Source organism: Engraulis encrasicolus, chromosome 21 (genome assembly GCF_034702125.1).
Source record: "Engraulis encrasicolus isolate BLACKSEA-1 chromosome 21, IST_EnEncr_1.0, whole genome shotgun sequence".
Lineage (NCBI taxonomy): Eukaryota > Metazoa > Chordata > Actinopteri > Clupeiformes > Engraulidae > Engraulis > Engraulis encrasicolus.
This window is the reverse complement of record NC_085877.1, coordinates 3,610,761-3,637,812: the sequence shown is the minus strand read 5'-3', so window position 1 is coordinate 3,637,812 and position 27,052 is coordinate 3,610,761. Positions and strand designations below refer to the sequence as shown.

Genomic DNA, 27,052 nt, shown 5'->3' with positions numbered 1-27,052 from the left:
CCAGTTGGCGTACACACATGCACATACACACATAAACAAACACACGTGTGCACACACGCTCGCAAACACTTCCGCTACCCTCCCAGCCCGCCAACAAGATGCTAACAAAAACATAACCCTCATGTCGCTATCTTGCCAGTGACCGTAACACGAAACTGCATGACTGTATGTGAAAAAAAAGAAAAAATTAGGAAAAAAAACACATTTTTGCCTCCATTGACCGCCATTAGTGTTTCCCTACAGGCATGCTTCACTGACTTAGAGAAACTTCTTTCTTCGCTCGCCTTTCACCCTCACCGCCCTCACACATCAGGACAAGGACCGCTCACATAGTCACACAGCTCCCTCTCTTATGCTCTAAGACAAATAAAAACCTACATGAAAAATAACAAATAGCAAATGTCTAAATGAATATAAAAAATAACAGTTAGCATTGATCGTCAAGCTAATGCATCAAAGCTGAATTTCAGTGTAAAGAGGAGAATATGGTATGTGTCCGTGTCACCATGGCTCTCTCTTTCACTCTCACTGTCTATTAAAACAAATACGTAGTAAAACTTAGCTGTCAATCAGCTATTATCTTTAAACCAAGGCTTTATAGGTGACACTCTTGCAGAGAGAAGCATGGATGTCTCTTCCACCATGCTATTCACTCCTAAAAAAAATCTAAACTTTAATCTAATAATGACTGTCTTCAACATCAAACCAATGTAGGCTACAGCTGAGACTCAGACACGGGATAGATGTGTGCCTTATAACACACTCAAAGAGCCAAACAGAAAAGCTATGTCATGGGCGCCCTTCTTTTGCAGTTAACTAGGAATGGCTTGTACGATATAGCATAGGGTGAGTTGGCATCTTATACAAATTAGTGGTCGATAGGGACATTACTACCATGTCTCAGTCCAATATGTACTTGTATTGAAAGTGCATCATATCGCTATGTCATGGATCCGATTTCTTGTAGCTGGAATGTAAAAAACGAGTCCTTATATGGGCAAGATTGTGCTACACGTATCCCATAAGGTCCGTATTGTCCCCCTCTACACTAAACAGTCTAAGGCCGCCTGAAGTAGGCCTATTCTGTGTCAGATTGAAGTGTGGAAGTTCAGCAGTTTGCAGGGGAGGCACACACAGTCGTGACACGGCTCCGGGGTAAATGTAGTCTGTTTGGGAATGGATAAAGAAAACGAGTTTTGTACAGTAATTAAAAGACCTCATCAGTGTACACTTTAATGGCAGAACAAGGTGGCCCTCTCCCACAGAATGTTTTGTTTTCGTATGAGAGCGGCGAGGTAGTGCAGAGCTGTCCTTTTTACTTGCCTGCCCACCCACCATGTCTCTTCTCTTTCAAACCTAATATTCACCCCGCACCACAACCTCATCTTGACCTCTCTCCTCTAGACACACACTCACACACAGACACACAGACACACACACACACACACACACAAACACACACACACAGCATCCCTCGCTACCCCATGCCTCCTCCTCCTCTTCCCCCGACGCTCTCCTGCTTTCTTGTTTATTTTCCATGGTTTCTACTGCTCCTTTTTACAAGACTCTGTGATTATTGTTTTGCATAATATTTAAACTCGGTTCCGAATGTGTTCTTGTGTGTTTATTTCTTATTACCAGTACGGTTATTACTATTATCATGGTCGCCGTTGCTGTCCTCGACATTGTCATTGCTATTTCAAACTATAAAGCTTCTACCAAAATTAAAAAAGAAGATAAATAAATCCAGATAAAACAAAAAAAACAAAATGTTAACAATTTTAGACGTTACTGTTGCTAGTTCCAACATTGTTTCTCTCTACTCCGAACATCATATAACCGCCACTGGACGAGGAGGTTGAACGAACTTCGGAAAAATATTAGTAAACATAAAAAAAATTAAAAAGCCTTTTTGTTCTTGCTTGAACTCTCTACAGTACAGAGGGTGGCCCTCACTAAATAACCCAGGCTGGAGACGTGTCGAGAGTGTAACACAGTAGTGCTATTCTCCAAAATACAGCAAGCTTACATAAAAAGAAAACGATAGTCTCGAGAAAAAGTCTCCGAGGCGAAAAGTATTTTTTGAAGTCTTTTGTTTCTCTCCTCAATCGGTTTCACTCCAAATGTCCTGCACATGCACACGCTGACATGCTGTACGCGCCTTAATTAATGCAGAGTTCAGTAAGTGCAAAGAGCTCATGTGTAAACTAGAGAGTCGTCTAAACTCTTTATATGCTTTGCTGTGTACGTTTAGCTAGGCCTCAACTTGTACTGACTTCAGATCATTAGAATAGTAGAAAGAGTTAATTTATTTTCTCCCTACCAAAAGCAAACCCCCTCCCTCCCTCTCCCCTCAGTCCCAACTGTCTGGCAAAGTATCCCTTTCAAATGAAGACTTTCAAATGAGTATTATGGCAAGTGATTTATTTGTCATGGAGTGTTTCGCAATCACCCCTTATCATAACTGAAAGGCTTTGTCAAAATACGCACTTTTCTCTCTCTCTCCTCTCTTTGTCGTCTCTATCGCTCCTTCTGTCTTGCTCTATCAGTTCCATTTGTCCATTCTGTTTTTTCAAAGATTGTCTTTGTTCCTTGCCTTTGTCTCCTTGCCTTTATTGTTTTGTTTTTCATTTGTTTCTTGGTATCCGTCACTGTGTTAAAGAATTGTGGAAAGCAAGCAATCAGTGACTGTGGTGTTGTTTTTAGTCCCTTGTGGGCGCTGTGCGGAACATGTCAATAATGCATCTCTCTTTTATTTTGTTCTTGTTTTGTTTGTAATAAAATAAAGTTAAAAAATCGAAAATTAAAAAAAGCAATGGTGTTCTGTGTTGTGATGTAACATATAGGCAATGGGGAAAGATAGTGGTATATTGACCAAAAAAAAGTGAGACTAGCATCAATGCCAGATGCTGTTAAATAAGCAGTAGAGGGCTTGAGGAAGTTGGGAGACGGTGAGAATCCTCCATCTGGCTGACTCATGAGCTCCCAGGCTGCAGTGAGGAGCAGCGAGAGGTCCCTGACTAACACCTTAGTGAACATCAGTAGTCACTGGGTCACAGGCACAGGAAATGGCTTGTCATCTGGCTGGGGATGGAGATGGGGATGACTCCGGCAGTTCCTTGCAGTGATGTCATAATAAATCCTTAAATCCGTGTTATATCACTATGGCGACCATGCGTCTTAAGTTCTATCGCTACAGTATGACGACCCTTTTTTCGACGGGCTTGACTCTTTGACCGGCTCTTATATACTTCCAAAGCTGCAACTTCTTGATGATCTATTCAGTTCCTTTGGATGGGTGCCAACGTTTTTTTTTAAAGGCTGCAGCCTTGTCTCTGTCTGGAGTTGCTGCTGTGAAAAAAAAGACTTGGCAGTGGTATGAACATTAGAGAAGTCACAGTTACACACACGATTTCGCTTCACTGTCACCTCTGCTTTGCCATGCTTGCTTTGGAATGGATAACTTTGTATAGTAAATCCTGATGTTTTTGCAAAATACCGAACATGCATTGAAATGATGAAAGCAACCACTTTCAAAGGCCGTAAAAACCCAAAAGCGGGGAAAAACTGTACTAAACATTTTTCAAGACAAGTGAAAGATATAGGGCGCAGGGAGTAAGTACAGAGGCAGGAGAGAGAGAGAGGGAGAGAGAGAGAGGAGAGGAATGCACAGAGCATGTTTTTCCTCAAAGGCTTTCAACTATTTGGGCAGGATTCCGATTCAGGAAGGGGGGGTGGTGGAGGGAGGTTGAGGGGGGCAGCTCTAGTGGGGGGGAACGTGAGGTACACACAGGGGGTTCTGCGCACAGGCGAAAGGGGAACGGGGAAGCCGACTGAGCACGAAACAGGAAATTCGCAACGTTTGCAACGGCAGAGATTGTGTTTCAGATTTAATTAACAGAAATCACAAATATTTATGTGGTAGAAATGCTGCTTTAAGCACTGTACAGATAAACTTGGCAGCACGGTGTTACAACTCGAAGACATTTCATTGGCTGGAGTTTTGTTTAGGTAAAGTGAGAAAACAAAACATTACTTTATTGATTAAAAAATATATGAGAACGATATAAAATTGCATACTGAAAAAAAACTTGCAATGATGTGTAAATCCTTCGCATTCTATGCAAAAAAAATCCTCTCAAATGGACCTTCTTACGTATGTACACAAACTCCTCGTATTCTTGACAGTGCTAATTCTTTTTTTAACGTGAACATTACAAACAGAATATACTTCTCTTGAAATACACTACAATATCACAGATGACAGATCACGAATGTGGGAAAGGGGATAAAAGGGAGTAAAAAGTTCAGACATTGTGGAATGTCATCACGAGTCCATAACTTATTGAAGACGTTGATCAGAAGAAGAAGACAACATGGCTTGACTGAGTTTTTTTACTGCATAGGAAGAGAAACTGACACGAGCATGCTTCCCTTTGCCCTGCTGCCTGGAGACGTGCAGCTCGAGACACATGGGGCTTGTGACTTCTTGCAATCCTGTCGCAGCTCCAGCGCGGCACAAGAAGCACGCCATTTGTCCAAAATCTGTCATCTGCAGACCCAGAGAAGTATCCAACAAGAAAACAAACGAAAAAAAAAAGAAATCCCAAAATCCCCATCACTCGTTCCTTTCGAGCTGTCCAGCATGCTGTATGTTTAGAGGCTTAGGGGTGAAGACGAAGGCCGCTGTTTAAGAAAGAGTTTCACCGAACGACCTAGACTAAGGAACTGGCCTCTGCAGAAAACATTTGACATTTAAAAAAAAGTGCACAGAGACTTTGGCGAAAGCCCACAGAGGCAGATGTCTAAATGGGAGACGGTTGTGTTGTCTGCTTTTGCACGTTCATTTTTGTTCACTTGAGTCAAGCAGGAAAAAATTCTACTCCGAAAAACAAACCGTCTTCCGTATTTCTGCAGGAGCAAAACTAAACATTAAGTGCATAAGAAGATTGAAGGTCAACACCTTCAAGACACAGGACAAGGCTAGCACCATCTGTCTTTCCTCTCTGTCCCGCTCTCCATCTCTCGTTTTCATGCAGTTCATCTTCTTGCATGGAGACGACTGAGTCAAATCCTCCCTCTTTCTCCTCCGCCACCAGCATCATGACCACCAACAACAAGTAACTCGGTTGATCTCGAAGAACCCAAAGTCATATCCTCCCGTCTTTCCACACCCACCTCCTCCACCACCACCGAGACGAGGGCAGGGAGTTCAATTGATCTTGAAGAGGCCAAAGTAGTGTTTGCCATTGTTCTTGAGGATGAGGTTGGGGGCGGTCTTGGCCCTCAGCTCTGCGCCCTTGCTGAGCCGCAGCAGGCCCGACACCTGGCAGGGCTTGAGGAAGTGGAACATGTGGGAGCCGGAGGACGGCGTGGTGCCGTAGCCCTCGATGCACTGCAGGGACGGGCCGCCCGTCACCGCCACCTCCAGCTTCACGTACTGGCTCTGGTTCTCGTTGAAGTGCACCTGTGGAACAGGAGCAGGTAGGGGTATTAAAAGAAGCAGGCATCAACATTATGCATTAAACCTCAACTGCAGTCAAGTAATACACCTAGTTCTCGTTGAAGTGCACCTGCGGACCATGGGGTGGAGAGGGACAGGTACAGTAGAGTTGGGTGGGGCACCAAGGGGTACACACAGCAGCAGACATCATTATGCATGGACTCATTTCAAATTGGCAGATGTGGAATACTTCCAAAAAGGCCCCCACATTCCACTTTGAAACCAAGTGATGAACTGAGGTAGAGAGGCACATTATCTATGTTAGAAGAAGAAAACTTTTGAAAAGTCAAATTGTTCCACTACTTCTATCTGGTTTGGAACTATGTTTGGATTAAATAAACCACTTTTACTTCCTCATCAACTTCCCGTACTGGCTCTGGTTCTTACTGAGGTGCACCTGTTGACCGAGGAGGAGGAGGAGGAGGAAGAGGCGCAGTGGAGAACAGACAGAAGCAGTATCAACATTATGAATAAGCTGATTTACACGATGCATCTGATTGAGCATATGAATCTGGTTAAGGTAACTGAAGATGTTTTCAGGCACATGGCCCAGGAGAGGCATAGGGTACAGAGAGAAGCAGAATCACTAATTTCAACTCATTTGATCAAGTTTTTTTCATTTGAACTTGGATTTAACAAATCTCTCCTTTGTTCCTTTCAGTTGCGGACAAGTGATAAATCTGAGATAACTGAGTTAAGTGCACCAGCTGAGGAGGAGGAACGGGGGTCACGGAGTACGGAATGAAGCAAATATCAACAATAGTGGGAAAATAGCTTAGCATTGAAAGAGAGGTGCGTTAAAAGGTTGTCTTTCCAATCCCTCTGCATGCAATGGGATAGCGCTACAACCTAATACTCAGGACAGCATATGGCCAGTATTAAGAGCATCCATTTGCAAGCTCTATGGATTGTCAATACATGTCCCTGACGGCAAGCTTCATTTGCTGCCACTAGGGGCGTCTACATATCTAGGTGGGGTTATGCAGCTTCAATTGTGTTTAATCAATAAATCTAGATAAGGCTGGATAAAGCACATTTAAAAGGGCCCTTGTTATGTGGAGGAACCCTGTGCATCTTTCTTAAAGATATTAAAATGCAATGTGTTCTACTACTTCTACTATCATTTTTGAACTACCTCCATAACCCACTTTCGTCACCTAGCTACAGCTGCCGTATGGAAGCCCTACCAAGATTAGATGACAAACAATGGAAGCATAGGGAAGACAGGCAGTCACAATCGCCAACACACATGGAACTGGAGCGAAACTTAAGAAATTGGAAGCCGATTTCACCCTAAATTGAAATCGGCAGAAAATATTTGACACTGGTAGACAGAAAAAAAGCCGGCGTCTGGCCACTTGTGGTCAGGAGAGGAGAACTGGATACCTGGCAGTACAGGAAGTAGACGCCGGTGCGCTCCACTCGGAAGGTGCCCGTCTCTGGCTTATAGGTCACCGCCTTGCTCATGTTGAGGGCCTCCTCCTCCCAGCCCTTGATGAAGCCGTCCTCAACCACTGCACAAAAACAGACAAAACCATTACCTACCATTATTATTGGCTTTATTCCGCATTTTAGACGTTTATTGAGACAGGATAGTTGAAGATGGAGACAGGAAACCAGTGGGAGAGAGATATGGGGTGGGATTCTGAAACGACCCAGGCCGGATTCGAACCTGGGTCCCCATAGGCATGCAAGCCCTATGTGGGGGGCTTAGACCATTTGTATTGTTGATATGAGTGTTAATGGCAAATGCAAAATGGGACAAAACTATTCCATTATGGGGGCGCTGTGGCGCAGCACGCTAAGCCCCCCACATTGGGCTTGCATGCCCACCCACAGGGACCCCAGTTCGAGTCCTCCCCCGTCTCTCTGTCCCATTCGCTTCCTGTCACCATCTTCGACTGTCCTGTCAAAATAAAGGCATAAAAGCCCCTAAAAAAATATTATTAAAAAAGGCTCTTTTGCGCAGAGCCTCTGCCATAACTTAATTCTCATCAAAATTGCATTGGCTAAGTCTTACTCTGTTACTTACAACTCTTGATAATGTCATATCGATGTTATTATGATGGAGAGTGTTTTCTGCAGAGTGAATAGGCCTATCGACGGGCCCATCCACAAGAGGCTATAAATTAATAGTTGCTTGGTCTATGGCCTTGTGAAAAACATTGGTGATAAGAATGTATACTTAAGAGTAAGCATATGGTCAGATTACAGTACCTGTGCGTGTAGGCATACTTGGTCTATAAAACTACATCTGGCTCTAAAAAAAGAAAATCTTAAGACCTATTAAAATCTGGGTTTATCTATAAACACAATTTCAGCATATCAAGGGTAAACCAACCGTAAAACTGCCACGCTTGCCTTGCCAATTACTTTGCAGGTGTTTTGTGGCCAAATAGCCTGATAGGGTGAGTGAGAGGGAGGGAGGGAGAGACAGATAGACCTGGCTGGCAGTGTAAGTTAGAGAGGCATGCTGAAGATATCTCATCAGGCAACACTGAAACAGCCCCGAGAGAGCTTATCAAAGCAACTTATCGCCACTTACCATTCTGAAAGGACGTCTTAGTTACTGTAAGGAAAACAGATAAGGGGAGAAGTGAGCGCCAAACAAACACAGCAGGGGGTGGGTGTTTGCAAAAAGAGAGCAACACAAGGATTAAAGCGCGGCTCAACTCACTTTCGAAATGGGACGCCACTTTTCTTACTCCATTTTTCCCCTTTCCTGTCACTGCTGTAAAAGGGGGAAAAACAGAGACAGAGTGAGATAGGAGGAAAGAAAAGGATGGAGAAACATAAACACAAATGTCAAAACTTTTTTGTGCTGAACTCGGCTGAAATGAGACGTCACCTCAGGCCAAGGTAACATGCAGGAGATTACTTCTCTGGCCGGAGACACACTATAGTATAGTATACGCTTTAGAAAAGTGTATTGACATCGATGGTGATCCGCGAAGCAGATGAAAAATCTTGATGGCTTGACCAGATGGTCCAGACAGAGAGATCTGTGCTATGACTTCTTTTTTTTTGCAGAGGGGGGAGTTCTTTTCCAGCACACACACACATGCACACACACATACACACACACATACACACACATGCACACAGACAGACACGCACACGCGTCCTCGTGCTCTGGATTCATGGAGGACTGCTGCTCTCTCTGCCAGCTGCTTCCAGTCAACAGAAGAGGAGAGACGGAGAGAAAGAGAGAGAGAGAAAGAAAGAGAGAGAGAGAGAGAGAGAGAGAGAGAAAGGAGGGGTCCAAAAAAGAAAGAAAAGAGAAAGATACCGAAGCATGGAGGGAGGGAGGGAGAGCAGGGTTGTTTGGCTGCTCCGTGACCCACACGGGTTGTAAAAAATCCAAAAGGCAGAAGGAGGAAAGACAGACAGAGCAGAGAGAGGAGGCAGATAGAGATAGAGAGAGATGGAGCGCGATTGAGAAAGAGAGAGAGAGAGAGAGAGAGAGAGAGAGAGAGAGAGAGTGTAAGAGACGAGATCAAGAGAAAGAGAAGTGAGAATAATGGCCATGGCCTCTGTTCAAAAACGCACAATAAATAACTGAATCCATCCTGAAGATGGAAAGGGGGGCCAGAGGGGTTGGCGGGTGGGATTTGGGGAGAGGGGGGGTACAGGGCCCCCCCCGCGGGTCGGTCCTCGGGGGAGGGAGGTGGTTTGTTTTGTGTTAAGTGTCTTGGCATCGTGGGAGGCCCCCCTCTGTACCTCCTGACGGTCCGGGGCCTACGTGCACAGCAGGATCAGATATGATATGCGACCGAGCGGGGAAAGGGAGGCGAGGAGAGGAGAGCAGAGGAGAAGGGAGGGCGGCGAGGAGAGGAGAGGAGAGGAGAGGGGCTACATGCATCGACAGTAGTGGTGGAGGAAAGGAGGAGGAGGAGGAGGAGAGGGAGAACAGACCACCTATACGGCAGAACAAGGTGGACTTACTAAATCCATTGCCAGCTGCTCTCCCGTAAACTCACAAACAAACCGACCAAGGCCCTCCTTATATTTTATGTCCTCGGCTATTTTCGGACGGCCGGCGCTGGTTGAGTTATCGACCGGCTGAATTGGTGTGTGTGTGGGGGGGGGGGTTGATCGGAGACCTGTGACCCTGGCGTGACACGCCGATGGCTTAGTCAGACGGGCGCTTATCAAGATGCATGATGGGGGCTCCGGCATGCAGCGTGCTGCAGCTCCCATGGGCAGTCTGCGGCTTTTGGCACGGACGTCCATCTTTCTTTCTTTCTTTCTTTCTTTTTTTTGTTGCTGCGGTCTTGCTTTGTAGCTGTGCCGTGCTGGCCAAGGCAGGCAGGCAGGCAGCCCCAGGTGTTTGCTGCATTATGCTGCGATGCCTTTTAATGTGCAATCAGAGAATCTGCCCCCCGCTTTTTTATGTACACATATGTACACATTCGCAGATGCCTGTGCGTGCATACACGCACGCTCTCACACACACACACACACACACACACACACACACACACACACACACACACACACTGCACACGGATGTATACACACACAGACACACACACACAAGGATGCACAGACACACAGACACACAGCCACATACACAAGGATGTACACACACACACACACACAAGGATGTACACACACACACACACACACACACACACACACACACACACACACACACACACACACACACACACACACACACACACACACACACACACACACAAACACGTGCACGCACACTGAAAATGAAAACCACTGCTGCTGCAGAACTGTGGGGAACGTAACAACATGAAAACTATTTACGGCTGTCGAAATGGAGAGAGAAAGCAAACGAGAGAGGGAGAGATGGGGAGCAGGAGAAAGGGAGGGTGATGGGGCCCACTCAGGTTTTTGTTTTAGAGCAAAAAAAGGAAAAAGACAGAAATTTAAAAAGCACAGAAGCACATAACTCCCCATGTGGCGTGTGGCATCGAGAGAGAGAGAGAGAGAGAGAGAGAGAGAGAGAGAGAGAGAGAGAGAGAGAGGTTCCCGATTGGGGCCCAATGATTTTCATTTCTGGGCAATGTGTGTCCCGTCTCTTCTCCCCTCTCCTTCCCTCCCCTCCCCTCTCCACTTCTCGCCTTTCTCCTCTCCTCTCCTCTCCTCTCCTCTCCTCTCCTCTTCTCTCCCCTCTCCACATCTCTGCCTCTCCTCTCTCCTTCTCCTCTTCTGTCCTCTCTCCACCACTCCACTCTCCTCTCCTCTCCTCTCATCTAGTCTCCCGTCTCCCTCCCTCCCTCTCTTCACTTCTTCTCTCCTCTCCTCTGTGTTCCTTCCCTCTCTCCCCACCTCTCTCCTCTCCTCTCCTTCCCTCTCTCCCCTCCTCTCCTCTCCAATTTCCCTCTCCTCTACTCTCTTCTCTGCTCCTCTCTCTTGCCTCCTCTCCTCTCCTCTACTCCTCTCCTTTCCTCTCTTCTCCTGTCCCCTCCCCTCCCCTCTCCTCTCCTCTCCTCTCCTCTCTCCAACTCTCTGCTCCTCCCCTCCCCTCTCTCCACTCCACTCCTCTCCTCTCTCCAACTCTCTGCTCCTCCCCTCTCCTCTCTCCACTCCTCTCCTCTCCACTCCACTCCTCCTCTCCACTCCACTCCTCTCCACTCCTCTCCTCTCCACTCCACTCCTCTCCTCTCCTCTCCTCTCCTCTCCTCTCCTCTCCCTGCGCGGAGCTGAGCAGCGTCGTCCTAGTCCTGAGTGAGACCTATAATCTTTGAGTCACTCGAGCGGCTGCCTACTGTTTCCTGTAGGGGCAGCTTTTAGAATCCCGGTGCCCGCTGGCATTGACCAGGGGTGCCGCTCTGTCCGCTGCGGCTTTAAATATCACGACAGACACGCACGCAAACGCTCCACTCCACTCCTCTCCACTCAGCTCTGCTCACCACACCACAGCACACCACACCAGTCCCAGGACACAGTGTTGTGTTGTGTTGTTGTACGCAGTGTTGCAGTTCAATACTCCAGAGACCTTGCAATTCTCATGTCGTAGTAAACAGGCGAGACAGTGGTTGAGCTGTCAAAGTTCAATTACTCATGAGGGAGTACTTTAGGGGACTTGTGATAGAGTTGCATTGGGAGTAGAGAGAAATCAAACTGGAGCAGGGAGCCAACCTTTTTTTTGGACTCTAGCCTTGTACTGATGATGAGGGTTCTAGGCAATGATTACATACTCGAATACAAACACAGCACATGATGCTGGTAACTATCGTGACATGAATGTGAAGTGACATTTTTGACACTTGATGAGGGCTCCTTGTACCGCCTGAATAGATCAATTTATGTTCAATATAGTATATCTGAGCATACAGTAGATTGTCAATGTTTGCATGCTGTATCTACAGCTGATATGATATGGGCACATAAGTGTTGAGGAGTATAACAGTTACATAAACAGTTAAGGAGCATTGGGTGTTAAACTCCATAAAAGTCAAAGTTTCAGCATCAGTCTTGAGAGTGCCTTTACCATCTCTCTTCAGCCTGCGACCCTGTAGAATCTCCCTCTTCTCCAGAATGAGCTGGACGATCTCTCTACGCTGGGTGTTCACCTGCATACCAGAGAGAGAGAGAGAGAGAGATAGAGAATGAGAGAGGGGGGGGAGAGAGAGGGTTAATACTTCAGTTTCGTTTTGCAAACTAATGTGAAGTTCCACTGTTCTTCATAAAGTAGTAAGATTGGATTTCACTAACAGTCATGCTAATAAAGCTACATTGACTTTGAAATTGAGAGCAGGAAGGAGAGAGAGAGAGAGAGAGAGAGAGAGAGAGAGAGAGAAATTGAGAATGCTCTCTCTCACACGCAATGAATCAATGATAGTTTTATGGAAAGACTGAGTGGCTTGCACTGATGTGAACATTTAAAGTGTGCTTCTGTTGGAGATGTGCCTACTGAGAAAAGAGCATAACATCCCATTCTAATCTTAGTGGCAATTAAGTGCAAAGCTCAGATTTTTCTGTGGGCCCACATAAACAAACCCTTTCTCCACAGTTGGCACCGGTACACACACATTTACACACACAAACACACACACACACACATACACACACACACACACACACACACACACACACAAACACACACACACACACATACACACGGAAAGAGGGAGGGAGGGAGAGACTTTTTAATAAGTCTACCACTTCCTCTTCAAAAAAACCAGTTGCGACACCTTAAAGCATTTTTTTTCAGAGTCTCGCATTCCAGAAATGTCTTAACCCTCAACATTGAGTCTGCATACGAGCAAAGCCGAGAGATGCTAAAAAAAAAAATCACAGCGCTAAATTTTTGCCTTGCAAGCAAACATTCTCAGAGCATCAGCGGAATTTGGCTCAAAGAGGGGGCATTTGTTGTCTTCCACGTGAAAGAAAACGGGAAAAGAAAACGAGTGCGGGGGCAATTCTCACATTTTCTTTTCTCTTTTTTTTTGCTCTTCACAGCTGGATGGCCAATTCAGCGCTGACCCCTGGAATTGCTCTTGGACAGAGTCTTGAATAATTCATTTTACGGCCCCTGTACACCTGCTTGGATCTCTCTGGTGCAGTTGTTGTTGTGGCATTCCATCATATTACATTTAGCTGAAACTTTTATCCAAAGAATGATGATACACATGGCAACTTTTTGAGCAATAAGAGCGCCTCATAATCTCTAGAGAATAATTAAAAAGAAGTTGTCTGCTTCTGATCCAACACCTCTTGATAAAAGTGTTAGAGTGATAGAGTCCAAATAGCATCTTATCATATCGTTTCCCAGACACATTGCTCAAATATTTGCACTGTGTGTATCACCTTTTTCCAATTATTTAGCTTGTTAGTTATTTAGATAGTTATTTAGGTATGGCTTATTGGTTAGAGTCTACAAGGTATTGTTCCTTCCCTCATAGGTTCGTAGAGCTATATAAGGTAAGGTGCCTTGCTCAAGGCCACTCCAGCCATGGATGATGATGATGATATGGTATTCGAACCTGTAACCTTCCAATTCAAAGAGACCGATTCCCAACCCATTAGGGTTAATGTCTAATGTTGTTGTTGTGTTTAGAGCCACTGCGTTCTCAGCCCCAGGCGCCTTTATCTCGCTACATCAACAGGCCACCATTAGTGGGTGGGGGGGTAACATCTTCCAGATGTAAGGCTTGATTAGTGGTGCTCGGAAACTACTGTACTCGCGGAGGTCAGCCATGATTCCATTAATTGTGTGCAATTTACTATTTCAGTTTATGTCTGCATTGTGTCAACATCTCAAAACTGTGCTAATGGACCCAGGATAATGCTTGGAACTCCTTTTGAAGAATATTTGTTTTTGTTTTTTTTGTTTGTTTGTTTTTTTTTTTTTTTTGGGGGGGGGGGGGGGTCCAATCCCCTCTTTCCAGTCAAAACACAAAAATGGTGAATACCTGAAATCAGTCATGACATTTGTGTTTCTAGTAATTGCATGTCTGCCTAAAAAGTCTGAGCTACTGTTTTCAATAATAAATCAATGCACATGATGCAGCTTTCTACGACAGTAATAACTTGTATCTGTTGCTTCGTAACTTCCAGCTATGACTATTCAGTAGTTTTTCCTACTGATGTCCACACTGCCTAGTGTGTGGTGCTGAATATGGAACCTATGAATGTACCTGAATAAGGTAATAGGTAACTTGGCTCTAAATGGGATGGGAGATAGTGATGGGCCAGATTGTTTTGCCATCAGTCGTCATCATCATGTCCTGGAAGGCTACATGTTAAAAGCATCAGATCCTGGAAAGCTACGTGCCATCATCCACTCTCATATGAACTAATTTAGCAACACCGGGATTTCATTGGCCAACATCTGTCTTGGATGAGAGTGGCTGTGCGTGAAAGCAGTCTTGACAAGACCTGTTGAGTTGAAGGTTTCCGTGATGGGTTGTGTTGAGGAAGATGCTCTTGGTCCACATTTGCGTAAACTAATGTTTTGCTGGCTGCGTCCGCACATTGACAATGAGGAGTCTGACATGATATTTTAAGGCTGCCAATGGCGGTTTTAGAGCGCAAATGATGATCACCGGAGCGCTACAATGGAAACGTAGGTGGTGCATAAACATACGGTGCGTGTGGCTGCGCTGCGTTGTCCTTTTGCGGTGTAGCTCAAGAGTTGTCTTTGTGAATTTAAAAGGACGAATGACAACGCGTCCACAATGCATGCTGTGAGTAAAATATACTTAACTGTTGTTGACAGTTTATTGGTTGCAAATCACTTAACCATAATTACACACGTGTGCGCAAGAGGCAGCCATTTCTATTTTTTCAGAGGCAGCGTATTTGGCCACGTTGTGAAACTGCGCCAAGTATTCTAAGGTTTCCAGTAAATTGCGCTAAAATTGGAGTGAGTTTGGCAGCGAAGCGTTTACACTTGGCGGAGACATGCAGACTAAATAGGCTAAGTAATCATTCGCCGCTTTATGTGGGCAATTTCGGTCAGCAGTAAAAATGCTGTGCGGCACCCCCAGCAGCGATGCGGCACTTTGTGCAAATTAAGAGCCACTGGCTTGTGACATGTGGGCTGTGCATTTTTCCGTGAAGCGCGGCGAACAGACGACCCCCACTAGGGTTTAAAGCGCCCATGGAGTTGTTCTGGTTGCATAACATTGACGAGGCAGAGGAAGGGTGAAAAAACTTATTGGATGATAAAATTATTGATTGGGTTGCATAATTAGGGTACTTCTACAGCGCTGCAATTCAGAGCAATAATGCATGTAATTATATATGCACATTTATTTGGGTCGGGATGGTTTTGATACTCACTTGTTCCAGGCTTTCTTGCAGAGTTGAGAAAGATACGGACAGGTCCCTAGTTTGTCGCCATGTCCAGATTGTAAACAGGGCACTGCACAAAGCGAGCACCAATGCGAACACGGCCATGGCTGCCCATACAAACCGAAGTTTGCGTATTTTTCTCCGCTGCAGAATTCGATGCATTGTAATGTTGGCGAATCGTCATTTACCATCTCAGAGATTGCAGAATAGAAGACCCTTCTTCATCCAAAACGCACATGAACACATATGCATGCATCTCGCCAAACCGAGCGCGCCGCGTCCATTAAAACGCAAGTGGCAGTGGTTCAGATGCTGCGCGGTGTGCAGTTGTCAACCAAACAGTTTTTTCACAAACTGCTGGCAAACTGACATGCTGCTTGCCGTGCTGAGTCGCAAATGGTGTGGAGGCGCACGAAGAATGCAATGTGTAGTAAGGAACGTTAATTACGTTTGTCCTGGAATCCAAAGCCCACGTCAAGCACAAAAAAATATTGCTTTTTTTCTTGCACTGGCGAGCTTGAGGTCCAGCCAAATCGCAAGTTCTGCAAGTTTAACAGCGCAGCACTAGACGTCTCCCAGGGCTTGCGTCCTCGAGTCGCTCAGTCGTGGAGTCCTCCTCCTAAAGTGCCGAATCTTGACAGATCTTGCGGAGAGAGGTCGCGTGTCTGCGTGGGCATCCTGAAACCCCCGGCGGCACGTCGAAATGCCCTCGCGCAACACCACTGTCCGGAAACGCACAACTCCACCGCTGTCAATCGCCACACTTCCCCTCCAGAAGCAGCACCAGGTATCTTTTTACTCCAGTTTGGCCCTGCCTCCCGTGTCAAAAATCGCAACTTCTCCACAATCGATCTGTGACGCTCAACCTAGCACGACGCCACGCTGACGTTATTAATAGGAAGTGGTACATGGTGTCAAAAAATGAAGCGTCTGCATCAAGTCCAGTTTCCTCGTTATGCGTTGGATGTGCCATTTATATATTTGTTTTTAAAAACCCCGAATAGACGCAGACTATAAAAACAAAAACACTGCCTGTGACATAAATCGACCCGGCCTGGAAACCCAGTCAGTGCGCCCGAACTAATTAGCCTGATTGGATTACACTTGTTGGTATAGTAATCCTGGACAAGTGAATTTGTCTCACGTGTTCGCCTACCTACCACACGGTGGCACTGCTACCTACGTTATGAATTGCCATTACAATGCCAGCAGGGGCGCATGGTGGAGGTAGTTTATTATAGTAGGCCTATATCGGCCAAATTTGTGTAATGCGCCACTTGTCATGCTAAAAACGTAGATGTTGGTCACACTGTCTCCATCATGCCTTCTGTCATTCAGGCTTAAAAATATGAACTATGTAGCAGGTATGACATCTAGAGAAAATCATGTAGGCCTATACTTCATACAAAAGCCTACTTATTTATTAAAACCAAGTGGGGAAAGAAGCCTATTGCTACTTCGGGACAAAAATGTTATGCGTATGCGATCAGAATGGCACGTGGAATTCGACCATACTATTCTGAAATATGAGTGAAGAAGGATTTGCCAAAATAATTATTCAGTTAAATACTTTATTTAACATCTTATTTAGGAAGATACAGACTGTTCTTATAGGAAAAGAATTGTACACGTTATCTAACTGTAGTAAACGTTGACTAGGCTACTTGTGCCATGCTCCCATAGTCGGCCACAGCCTGGTGAGGTCAGGGCCAGGTCAGTAATGACTCCTCCACACTCACAGCAGCAATCATCTCTCATGTACACACGTGAAAATAATGATTATCAACTGCACTCAACCAAGTGACATACTATTTACATTGCACACGAGTAGTCTGACAGAATATATGGCTATTGCTACTGGAGAATTAGTCACAATTACAGGTGTGATTGCACTCTTACACAGACTGAAATGGGAAATGTAACCAGACACATCGATTATGTAAAGGCTTTAGGTAAGAAACAGGAAAGCACTAACTGGCACTTCCTTACGTACAATACATGGATAGAGTGCTACAGAGTCCATAGATTAATCTCTCTCTCTTTTTGTCACACACACACACACACACACACACACACACACACACACACACACACACACACACACACACACACACACACACACACACACACTCATTTACAGGAGACAACCAACCACACAACCTTTAGAATTAGTCTGCCAGCCACCATCTGCCCCTGTTCTGCCTGCTGCAACAGACAAGTAGCCTACAGGTACTGTGACTCTGCTACAGTGACCCCAACACAGATACGGATGGCTACTGTACATACCGTATGTACCACCAGACATCAAAAGAGTTTAACAGTAAGAGCAACAGGACTTATTCCATAGCCTCCTAATGAGCACCGTTCCCCCACTGGAATGCTGTAGTAGTCCTTGAAGACTTAACTACCTTAGTACTACACGACTACAACATTTACACAGTCTTGAGTAATACATTATGATTTGGTCATTGATATTCTAGTAGCACTACATTTGTAACAAGGGCCGTGTCATAAGAGTTTCAGCCTGAGGATGTTAGTTACATCAACCTGAAGACGCTCATTGGAAGGAGATGTGAGACATTTTCAAGCTCAAACAAGTCCAGTTGCTTAATGCTAAACTCTGTGAATAATAATAAAAAAGAAGTCAACTGTGTAATGTAATGTAAAGTAGAGCTGTAACGGTATTGGATCAAACGATAAATCGCAATACTCAGTCACGATACTGTATTGTGATGTAAGGAGGAGGCAGTAGCGTCATACGCCCTTTCAAAGTTTAATCCTTCAGTCCAGAAAACAGCCATATGATTCCATGTGATGGTGCTTCCAAGCCTAAAATGAGATACATTTCAGAAATCATGAATCATGGGGTGCATCGAAACGCACTGTAGGTCAAAAATCGTGACACGAACTGAATCGGAATTTGAGTGTATCGTAACAGCCCTAATGTAATGTAATGTCATATGACCTTGATGACTGGGAACCTTCACAGACACACCACCAGGGAGTGCTGAGGGGACTATAGAGGAGTCAGGGGCTTGGTGAGAAGAGGAAGGACGACAGCAGAGGATTACACAGAGGTCACATTCCACAACTGATACATGTTACACTTGACTCAAGGGATTCAACTGCGTCTACACAGTGTACATACTGTTGAGAGGTTTTGCTGTGTGTGTGTGTCTGTGTGGGTTTTTTTTTTACATAGCACCTTGGTGACGCAGTTGTACTTGCGTAGACACAGTCTGTGATGCTTCTGAAAATAACTCGCACCCTTATTCAAGTTTTCACGGTTATTCTATTGCATTTTTTTTAACAGAGTGTCTTTTTCAGAAGTACTCCTACCAGGTGGTGGGCAGGTATTCAATAAAGCGTGTTTAGCCACTTACAGGATTTGTTAACTCTGAACAACTGATAAGTGGCCTAATACACAAACACGACTCGTGAATGAAACTACCTAGGTTAACCACTTCCTCTGAAGTTATGGTATCTGGACTAATCACACTACACCACCTATATTGTATTGAATATGCTGGCCTCCGGAGTAGTATGCAAACCAAGTGCATATAAACAACCACACTACATGTAGGTAATCATACACATAAGGCCAATGAATATGAAGGGATATTTTTTCGGTTACGTTTTGGAAAGGACACGATATCCAGTAAATGTTTGTGCTTTCATTTGCTAAACAGTAATATTTTCTGCATTTAAGCCCACCTGGACTTGGAATTTGAAACTACTGTATATATATGAAAAAGAAAACAGATCTGCTGAAAAAGCAAAGTCAACCAGGACCAACACCGCACTTAATCCAATAGTGACAACACAGCCATGTTTCCAAGAGAAGTCTGGCACGCAGCACAAAATGTAAATAGAAGCAAAATGTGATGATCCGTGGGAAGTTGGGAACACACTGTAAGCCTATAGCCTTAGCTGCACAAAGTCAGAACGTCGGATGTTGAAACTGCGAGACTGTACTGTTTTAGGAAAATGGTAGAACTATTTGAAACTTGATGCCAGCAAAGTGTTTGGGAAAAATGAGACAGGGTCATGTTTACTTTGCTGCACGTCACCTTGTGTTTTGACAAAAATGTGTGCGCGTCAGCAAACTAAGGAGGTCAAGATCTGCAAGACTTGAAAATGGTATATCTTGGTATTATTGGATGTAATATCACATTTTACAAAGAGTGAAAGCTGTTTCAGACACCAAGTTGGAATTCAAAAGTTTAGATGTACAGCACTTGCCACGCCTGTGTGGCTGATACAGCGCTGAATTAAAATCCCACACCTTCTAAGTTATCACTTAAAATCACTTAGTCAAAACACAATATGCAGTTATTGTTGGAATGGTTGCCCACCGATGCATTTCTCATAGGGAGTAAGCACCTGGAATGACAGCAAACGCAGTCAGACAATGAACAATTCATTTTTGGGCTAATCTCCAAACTATTTAGACAAGTTGTTCATCTTTCTTTTTTTGAGAAAAGAGAGCCTTTCTCTAGAACAGTAAATCTATCCTGCATTGCACCACCTACAGTACATCTTCTGACCTTGTGCCAGCAAATTTCTCGCAGAATTGTCAGTTTTGACCTCACACAAACCTGTGACTTTATAGTGTCAGAAATACGTGTCATTTTCTGTCTCATATTAACTTGCAACATTATATTACATCCATCTTCCTCAAAAGTACGTCATACAATTCTATGCTTTGCACATCTACACATTTTCTTTGCATCTCCCCTCACAGAGCATGGCAAAAATCTGTTGGAAACAAGGCAGTGTTTGTCTGTATGTACTGTACACTGTGCATCTATACATCACCCTTCTGCACTGTGTTACCTGTCTCTTAATATTTTACAGCAGCAAGTTGTTTCACTAAACTCTGAGTTAGTTCCCTGTGGACTAGCCGTGGAGACCCTGTACAGCACTCTATGTGCACTGCATACCACAGTTATTTGTGCTTCACACAACATCGCCATTTCAAGTAAGCAGCACTTCTCCACTCGGACTCACTAGAAGTACCACACCACATCAAGGAATTCACAGGAAAAACGGTTTGATTCACAGCACGACGCCAATTCACCTGTAAAGGAAATACCGTTATGTAATTTCCACAAGTTTTAGCCATTGGGATGGCTGTGAATGCTCGATACGCAGAACTGCTTATCATACTCTATCTGTCTTTGTAGCAATATTTTTTAGATCTTTGGTTTCTATCCCAGCCAAAAAAACCCTTCTGCATTTGCTGTGGTATGATTCAAAATGTGTATTCAATAACAGTACCTGTATATAAAATAATCACGCGTGGTTTCAGAGAGTAATGCCACATATCAGTTCTAAACATTTCTCTGAACTAGATGATCCAAATGGGCACAACTCTTCATTAAGCCAGATGAGCTACTTAATAAATCACCTGTGCCATAAACACAGACAGAGGGGACATATGACAGCAGTTTCTCAAAGCTGTTTGCTTTCTCAAGGATGTTTGCCCACCTTTGTACATAATGAATCGTTGACTTTTTCCAGTTATTGGGCGTGGAGAACTTTAGACCATAAAGATACACTGGTAGTATAAGTTGCTGAATAAGGATGGTTTATCTCTGAAAAGCACCAGTAATATACGACCCCTTCCTTTTCCTCTCTGCCTGATAGGACTTTGTCTGTGGTTGTGTGTCAGTTCAGACAGTGGCTGTTTCCCAATGTCCAGTGTTCTAGCCTTGCTAGGATGTGAAACGCCCAGTGATTGGATACTTTGCGGAGTTCACCAAAGAGTATCCAATCACTGGGCTTTTCACGTCCTGGCAAGGCTAGAACACTGGACATTGGGAGACAGCCATTGAATGCTGTGATAGAAGTCTTGCTTTTTTACTGTATGTGCAGAATAGGAACAGATAGCATAAAGCTTTTTTAAGTGTTTTGCCATCAGCACCCTTTTCTACACTTCAAGGCTAATAGCCCCTGTCTGGGATTGGATTGGACGGACCCTTGGAAGGGTCAAAAAGGGCGAAAATGGGTTGTTGGGGTACCTCAGACAGGAAGTCTATGTGCATGTATGCAAAGCAACAGTCCATGAAGTGGAACTCACACAGTTGTGGTGTGTGAGTTTCCCTCCTTTGATTGTTGGATTACTACTTTCGAAACTGAAGTACCCAGCAAGTCTGGAGTTACTGGCGTGATACCCGCTTTCTTATACTTGCAATTACTGTATATTAGAAAGGACATCAATTTTCCACTCTATTCAGCTAAACAAATTTGAAGCATTTTCAACTTTCCACAGTTGAAAAAACAGATTTCCTGATTGGAAAATGATACCAAGTGGGCATTTCTGATTAGTAAATTACAACCAAGAGGTTTTCTTCCAGTTGCAGAGCAAGCAGTTGAAAACACTTCAAATCTGTTGAGCCATACTGTGGCCATAGAATGTAATCATTGGTTTTACACTTGTGCCTGTACTGTATGTGTGCATTGGACAGGTTGCAATTGCACCACTTGATGCCTTTGTTTCTTTTACGAATCCCCCTGAGCCAGTTTCTCCAGCTTCTCTCCCTCGCAGCGCATGCAGTGGTAGCCCAGGTCGGCCGTGACGTCGAAACAGCCCTGGCTCACGTAGAAGTCCAGAGACGACTTGTTCCAGTCAAGCACGGCGAAGTTCAGCTGAGTGCACCCTGCAGCCAGACCCAGCTGTATAACAGACACAGAGAAGGTGTTAACCCATTTAAGCCTAAGGCACCAACAAAAAGAAAATGGCTTCTGAAGGCCTAAGCCCTGTTTGGGAAAAGCTGCCCTCCACCTATACAATCCTAAACATCTCAGCCTCCGAAGCACATAAAACATGAAATAAGTTGCCTTTTTAAAAGCTAGGACCCTTAACTTGCATTACAATGTGTTCATTCAACTCTAACATTAACATTAACAGTATTTTTTTTTTTTTTTAAACCTCAGATATTAAAAGTCTGAATGCAGCGGCCATGCAGCTGCAGGTGCCTGGGTTAATGCTGTGCATACGCAGCACCAGGCGTAAATGGGTTAATTACCATTTAATGACACCACAACATGGCAATAACTATGCTGTAAGTAGTATCAATTTCAATTCAAGTATGCAGTATGTAGTATGTTATTAAGATGTACATCAAGTGTAGCAACAACAATAGTACCCACCTGAGCAACCTTACTCATCAACGCCTTCCCAATGCCTTTGCCTGCATAGAAAACACCACATAATCACATTTACATCACTTTATAGTTATTAACACTAGCACAGCAATATGTGTGTGTAATATGCATAGCACTCAATAACACAGCTTCCATTTAACTTGTCTTGATTTAGTAATTTGATTTTAAGAGTCTTAAGTACATGCATTACATACAATTTTGTATTATTCTTGCCATCCTAAAACAGCTGCTATGTAGCCATGACACTATAAAAGTCATAAATAGCCTACAGATGGCTAATATATGTGTGAACAAAATCAAAGAACAAATGGCACTTAAGGGCACCAAGGATGCATTTGACTGATGTGAATCATGTAAATAGAATTGTGGCCATGGCCAGTGGGCGGAGCATTCAGAGGGGAAACAGGCAGCTTGAAATGAATGGCAGTGAATGGCAGCTGTTAGCAGAGGCATATCAACACTTATTTATCATCCTTACAGTGCATCCAAAAGTTACTCACAGGTCATATTGTACAGGACAGTTATGACATTGCGCAAGTGCCGGCTATGGTTCGCGAGGGATATATCCCACATAGGTGAACGCTATGGATAAATCAGTATGGACAAACGTTGAAGACAGAAGATATGAGAACGGGCGAACGTGAGAGTCTTGGCACTTGCCCAATAAAACAGTCAAATATCCACATCTGAAGATGCTCCGGTGACGTTCTCCTTTAGTTGCCATTCACTGCCTTTTATTTGAAGCTGCCTGTTTTCCCCTTCGAATGCTCCGCCAGCTGGGCTGGCCAGACGGGCCCCCTGGATCTACAGCATACTGACCCCTGTACTCTGGCATGACGTACAGGTCCTCCATGTACACCGCCCTGCCTTTCCACGAACTGTACGTGTAGAAGTAGAGCGCATAGCCAATCTTGGTGTGACCTGACACACACACACACACACACACACACACACACACACACACACACACACACACACACACACACACACACACACAATGATTACATCCACTGATTTTGTATTAACCCATCCTAAGAATGATAAATCACCAGAAACTGTAGGAGTAGCTACTTGTACTTTCAAGCCACTAGCCCCTTTATCCAAACCATCTGCCCATACACACATGCCATAAGTGCGGCGTATGCTTGCAGTCTCTTGACCTAATATAAAAATTGCTGCAGGATACGTGACCAACACTAATGCACAATGACAAAGGGGTGCACTTACGGCCTCACACTGGCAAAACTACACACCAACAAATAGGGAGGGAGTGGGAGGTATCTAACCTAAATAAATGTATGTGATTTTATGTCACCAGGGGATTAAGACCAAGCCACAACTATTCAGAGGTTTGCTACAGTACTTGTTCTGAGTATACTAGGGTATGTCTTTGCACAAATATTTTGCAATTCTGCATCACCTTATTCTGCGTCATGTTGACACCCTTTGCACTCAATGCCTTCCATAATGACAGCAGGGCTATCTCAGTGTACAGGCATTAGCTCTAGTTCCTTGATAAGGACATTTAACTGTAATAGGTGAGTTACATAATCCATGGATTCTGGTGCGATGTCTGTGCAATGTATTTGATGTCCTGGTAGTGCCTTACACAACAGAAAGATTATAATCCCTTCATTCAAGATCTGACATGTTTAAAGCTTGTATGTAGACTGCAAGCACGTTGACCTGTGACAGACAAGAGGACAATAACAGTGGTTAGAAGATGACCAGCCCCCTCACCATCTTTGCTCCTATGCTGTTCAGGCACCTCCGCAATGATTCCATGGAAGAAGGGATTTTTGGAGAAACCATCTTGCTCAAGGTCTACAATGATTAAAAAAAAAAAAAGAATGAGTGTCAGAAGATATTAGGTATTATTTGGGATTATTGATAAATTATTATACAGAAATCCCCCATGGACATTTTTTTTTACCTCTTTGTGTAATTTTCACTTGATCTGACACCTTCTCATATTCGGCCAATTCCTGTGGAAACAACACCCAACGAAACTGGTTGAAATTATTTACGCACGGCTTATTTGTTGTACCCTGTTCACATTTCTGCTACATTTTGTCCCAACTTCATCTAATGTATAGCACATCAAACGGACACGTTACAAAGTTTCCACCATGCTCTGCACGCATCAGGATTGATGATCAAGCCTACGTCAAATGTCATGTTGACATGGGAGGTTACAAGCAAAGTGTTCTCAGTCTACAACAAACATGCCATGACTTTCGGGCTAACGTGTAAAACTGGCCATGCTACACACTTGAGGCGGATCATGTTTACTTCGAGGTAGGCTCTAGTGCTTTTATGCCAGATGATATTTCAGCGCAAATGACCGTGATGCAGCTCTATGTAAATTTCAAAGCGGTGCTGTGTCATTCATGCCTCGATTCGACAACACGTGCGCGAGCGAGGGCCTCGTGCCGTTTCCTGGTGCATCTTACCAAGATCATCCGCGAGATGTCTTTACAGTCCTCGAGCGATGCCGCGTGGATGGTGAAGTCCATGTTGTCACCCAGATGTTAGCACGCAGCAGTGTGTATAACCCTTTGTTCCAAGATTATGGCGGTGAACGGGAAGTATGAACGTATGTGAATGAGCGTATCTGACACTCCAACGGTTTACATCACGTTGGCATTACAAACGACGGTGGACTTGCGTTCAAGGAAATAGCGCCAGCCCCGTGTGTTGTGGCCACCGCTGGAAAAACTCATTTTCTCAGTCTTCATAAACTCTGGAGCATTAAAGAAAAACAACAACGATCAACTACATTGAGACGGGTAGTTTATTGACGTAGGCTATTAGTGCCCAACGTGCAAAATAAGTGCCAAGTATGGATAATATTTTATTATATTATTTTTGTCCGTCTCAGCAAATTGCTCTCAGTGGCGCGCGGGTGGCTGTAGAGAATATTGATTCTTTCTGACTCAACGAGCCCCTTCTGTGTGTGTTGTGCGCTGACACATCACACATGGGTCCACTCAGACGGTGCTCCTTGCTGCCTTTTTTCCATGAGAAGAAACTTAATGACGCACACTGGCCCACTGCTTGGTGGGCTACCAACTGCGCCGACGCCAGAAATAACTCGTAAATACAAATGTAAAAAGTCGCCCTCTGACCTTGTAAATCATATTCTCAGCGATTTTAGAACATGTAGGGCACATGCCAGTTTGTTTTTCCGATATAGGCTACTCTGGTGTTCATAGAAACTTCATGGCTATTTGTGATTTGATGTCCTCCAGGATGGAGTAGGCCTATATTGTCAATCATGAAAATCATATTGCGCAGCTTGAGAACACATGATGGACAGCACTGTGCATACATTATTCATAATACAGTAAGTAAGCAGTCTCGAGCAGCTGATGTAAGATGAACGCTTGCAGCTGAAATAACCGTCATCCCATTCTTTACACCCATACAGAAATAGAGGACTCCTGCTATTATTAGACTCTGGACATTGGGTGGGGTTGGTGGGGGAGTCATAGGCTACACAGACACTTGATACCGTTATTGCCTGCTCTGCCCCCAAAAACACTGGGTTTAAAAATAGCTCGATTCAGCCAAGGAGACGTCTGGTCTGACTAACGGACCCCTTTCCTCAGAGCAAACAGCCAAGTCTCCCAACGGTTTCCATCAGCATCCCTCGAGCCGCTGATGACGCGTGCGCACGACACGAGTTGTGCGCACACTGGTTTACACAGTGGTTTGATTGGCATATTTTTGTGGAAAAAGACCTCACATGCTGAGATCAATAAAACAGCACGTTAACTAAAGGCTACACCTAAACCGCGGATCACATTTTTATATGTAATGAGGAACATTTAAAAGGTGAAGTTCAAAGGAGCTGGGTGATGATAAAGTTTTACAGCTTACTCCTTTCATAATACTGTATAGGCCTAAGTAAAAGGCAAGCCATGAGGCCTTAATATAGCCTATAGCCTATAGGCCTAAATAAGCAGTAGGGCTATATTTTGTTATGCGTAAAGATGCTGTAGACCTCTTTACAAAAACATAGAATATCCAATTACATTTCTGGGTAATTTTAAATTGAAGGATTTTGAAAAATCCTGTTCAAGAAACACATTCATATGTGAAATTCCGGGTTGTGATATTTTTGTGGCAATTATATGTCAGGACAAAGTGTATGAAACTACAGTATTCAGCCAAAAATAGCCCACAGAACTGCTGACACCATGCTCTCAGACACTTTAACACCAAAGTCATTGCCTTTACGCACTGCCCCCGCCATCAGCATCATCATCGGTCGTCATCATCGTAAAACTCCTGCTGTACTTGGTGGTGTGCCTGGACTGAAAGGACACCATAAAAACCCAAAGAACCGTTATGTAACTGACCTTATTAACGACTTCTCAACCGACACTTAGGAAAGCAATAACGGTCTGGACGTGGAAAAGCTTACTTTTCTGAAAAGTCAAGTGCTATTTTTAGCCTTTGGGGCTTTTTGTGTGATGGCAGATTTGGGCGGTCAGCCCCCAAACCTCGCATCGCCAGCTTAGAGGGCCCTGCACACACACACACACACACACACACACACACCAGGGGCATGTATGTTTGTCCCCATTTCAGGGG

At 44.3% G+C, this 27,052-nt stretch overlaps 3 protein-coding genes across 5 annotated transcripts in view; 1 reads left to right on the top strand and 2 right to left on the bottom strand.

The window, feature by feature from the left end:
- LOC134437660 (chromodomain-helicase-DNA-binding protein 3-like) overlaps window positions 1-2,349 on the top strand; it is a 107,085-nt gene extending 104,736 nt beyond the window's left edge. For all 3 annotated transcript variants that reach the window (XM_063187148.1, XM_063187149.1, XM_063187147.1), the window contains one exon: window positions 1-2,349. This exon is cut by the window's left edge and continues 1,065 nt beyond it. The gene's annotated coding sequence lies outside the window, so the exon portion shown is untranslated.
- A 1,449-nt stretch (window positions 2,350-3,798) lies between these two features.
- tnfsf12 (TNF superfamily member 12) lies at window positions 3,799-16,851 on the bottom strand. The gene is made up of 6 exons (XM_063187206.1): window positions 15,272-16,851; window positions 11,976-12,057; window positions 8,181-8,234; window positions 8,049-8,072; window positions 6,890-7,017; window positions 3,799-5,467 (listed from the first exon to the last, which is right to left on the bottom strand). The coding sequence occupies exons 1-6, from the start codon at window positions 15,443-15,445 to the stop codon at window positions 5,213-5,215; spliced, it is 717 nt and encodes a 238-aa protein (XP_063043276.1). The 5' UTR covers window positions 15,446-16,851; the 3' UTR covers window positions 3,799-5,212.
- A 4,225-nt stretch (window positions 16,852-21,076) lies between these two features.
- sat2a.1 (spermidine/spermine N1-acetyltransferase family member 2a, tandem duplicate 1) lies at window positions 21,077-26,404 on the bottom strand. The gene is made up of 6 exons (XM_063187210.1): window positions 24,907-26,404; window positions 24,387-24,438; window positions 24,194-24,277; window positions 23,273-23,374; window positions 22,439-22,479; window positions 21,077-21,961 (listed from the first exon to the last, which is right to left on the bottom strand). The coding sequence occupies exons 1-6, from the start codon at window positions 24,967-24,969 to the stop codon at window positions 21,788-21,790; spliced, it is 516 nt and encodes a 171-aa protein (XP_063043280.1). The 5' UTR covers window positions 24,970-26,404; the 3' UTR covers window positions 21,077-21,787.
- Between the last annotated feature and the right edge of the window lie 648 nt (window positions 26,405-27,052).

Coding starts and splice junctions, on each gene's coding strand:
- sat2a.1 (XM_063187210.1), bottom strand. CDS start 24,969: ATGGACTTCACCATCCACGCGGCATCGCTCGAGGACTGTAAAGACATC. Junction 22,480..23,272: donor CGTCATGCCAGAGTACAGGG/GTCAGTATGCTG, acceptor TTTTCTATGCAG/GCAAAGGCATTGGGAAGGCG. Junction 21,962..22,438: donor TGATGAGTAAGGTTGCTCAG/GTGGGTACTATT, acceptor TCTGTTATACAG/CTGGGTCTGGCTGCAGGGTG.
- tnfsf12 (XM_063187206.1), bottom strand. CDS start 15,445: ATGCATCGAATTCTGCAGCGGAGAAAAATACGCAAACTTCGGTTTGTA. Junction 12,058..15,271: donor TGCAAGAAAGCCTGGAACAA/GTGAGTATCAAA, acceptor TCTGGTATGCAG/GTGAACACCCAGCGTAGAGA. Junction 5,468..6,889: donor TCTACTTCCTGTACTGCCAG/GTATCCAGTTCT, acceptor CCTGTTCCACAG/GTGCACTTCAACGAGAACCA.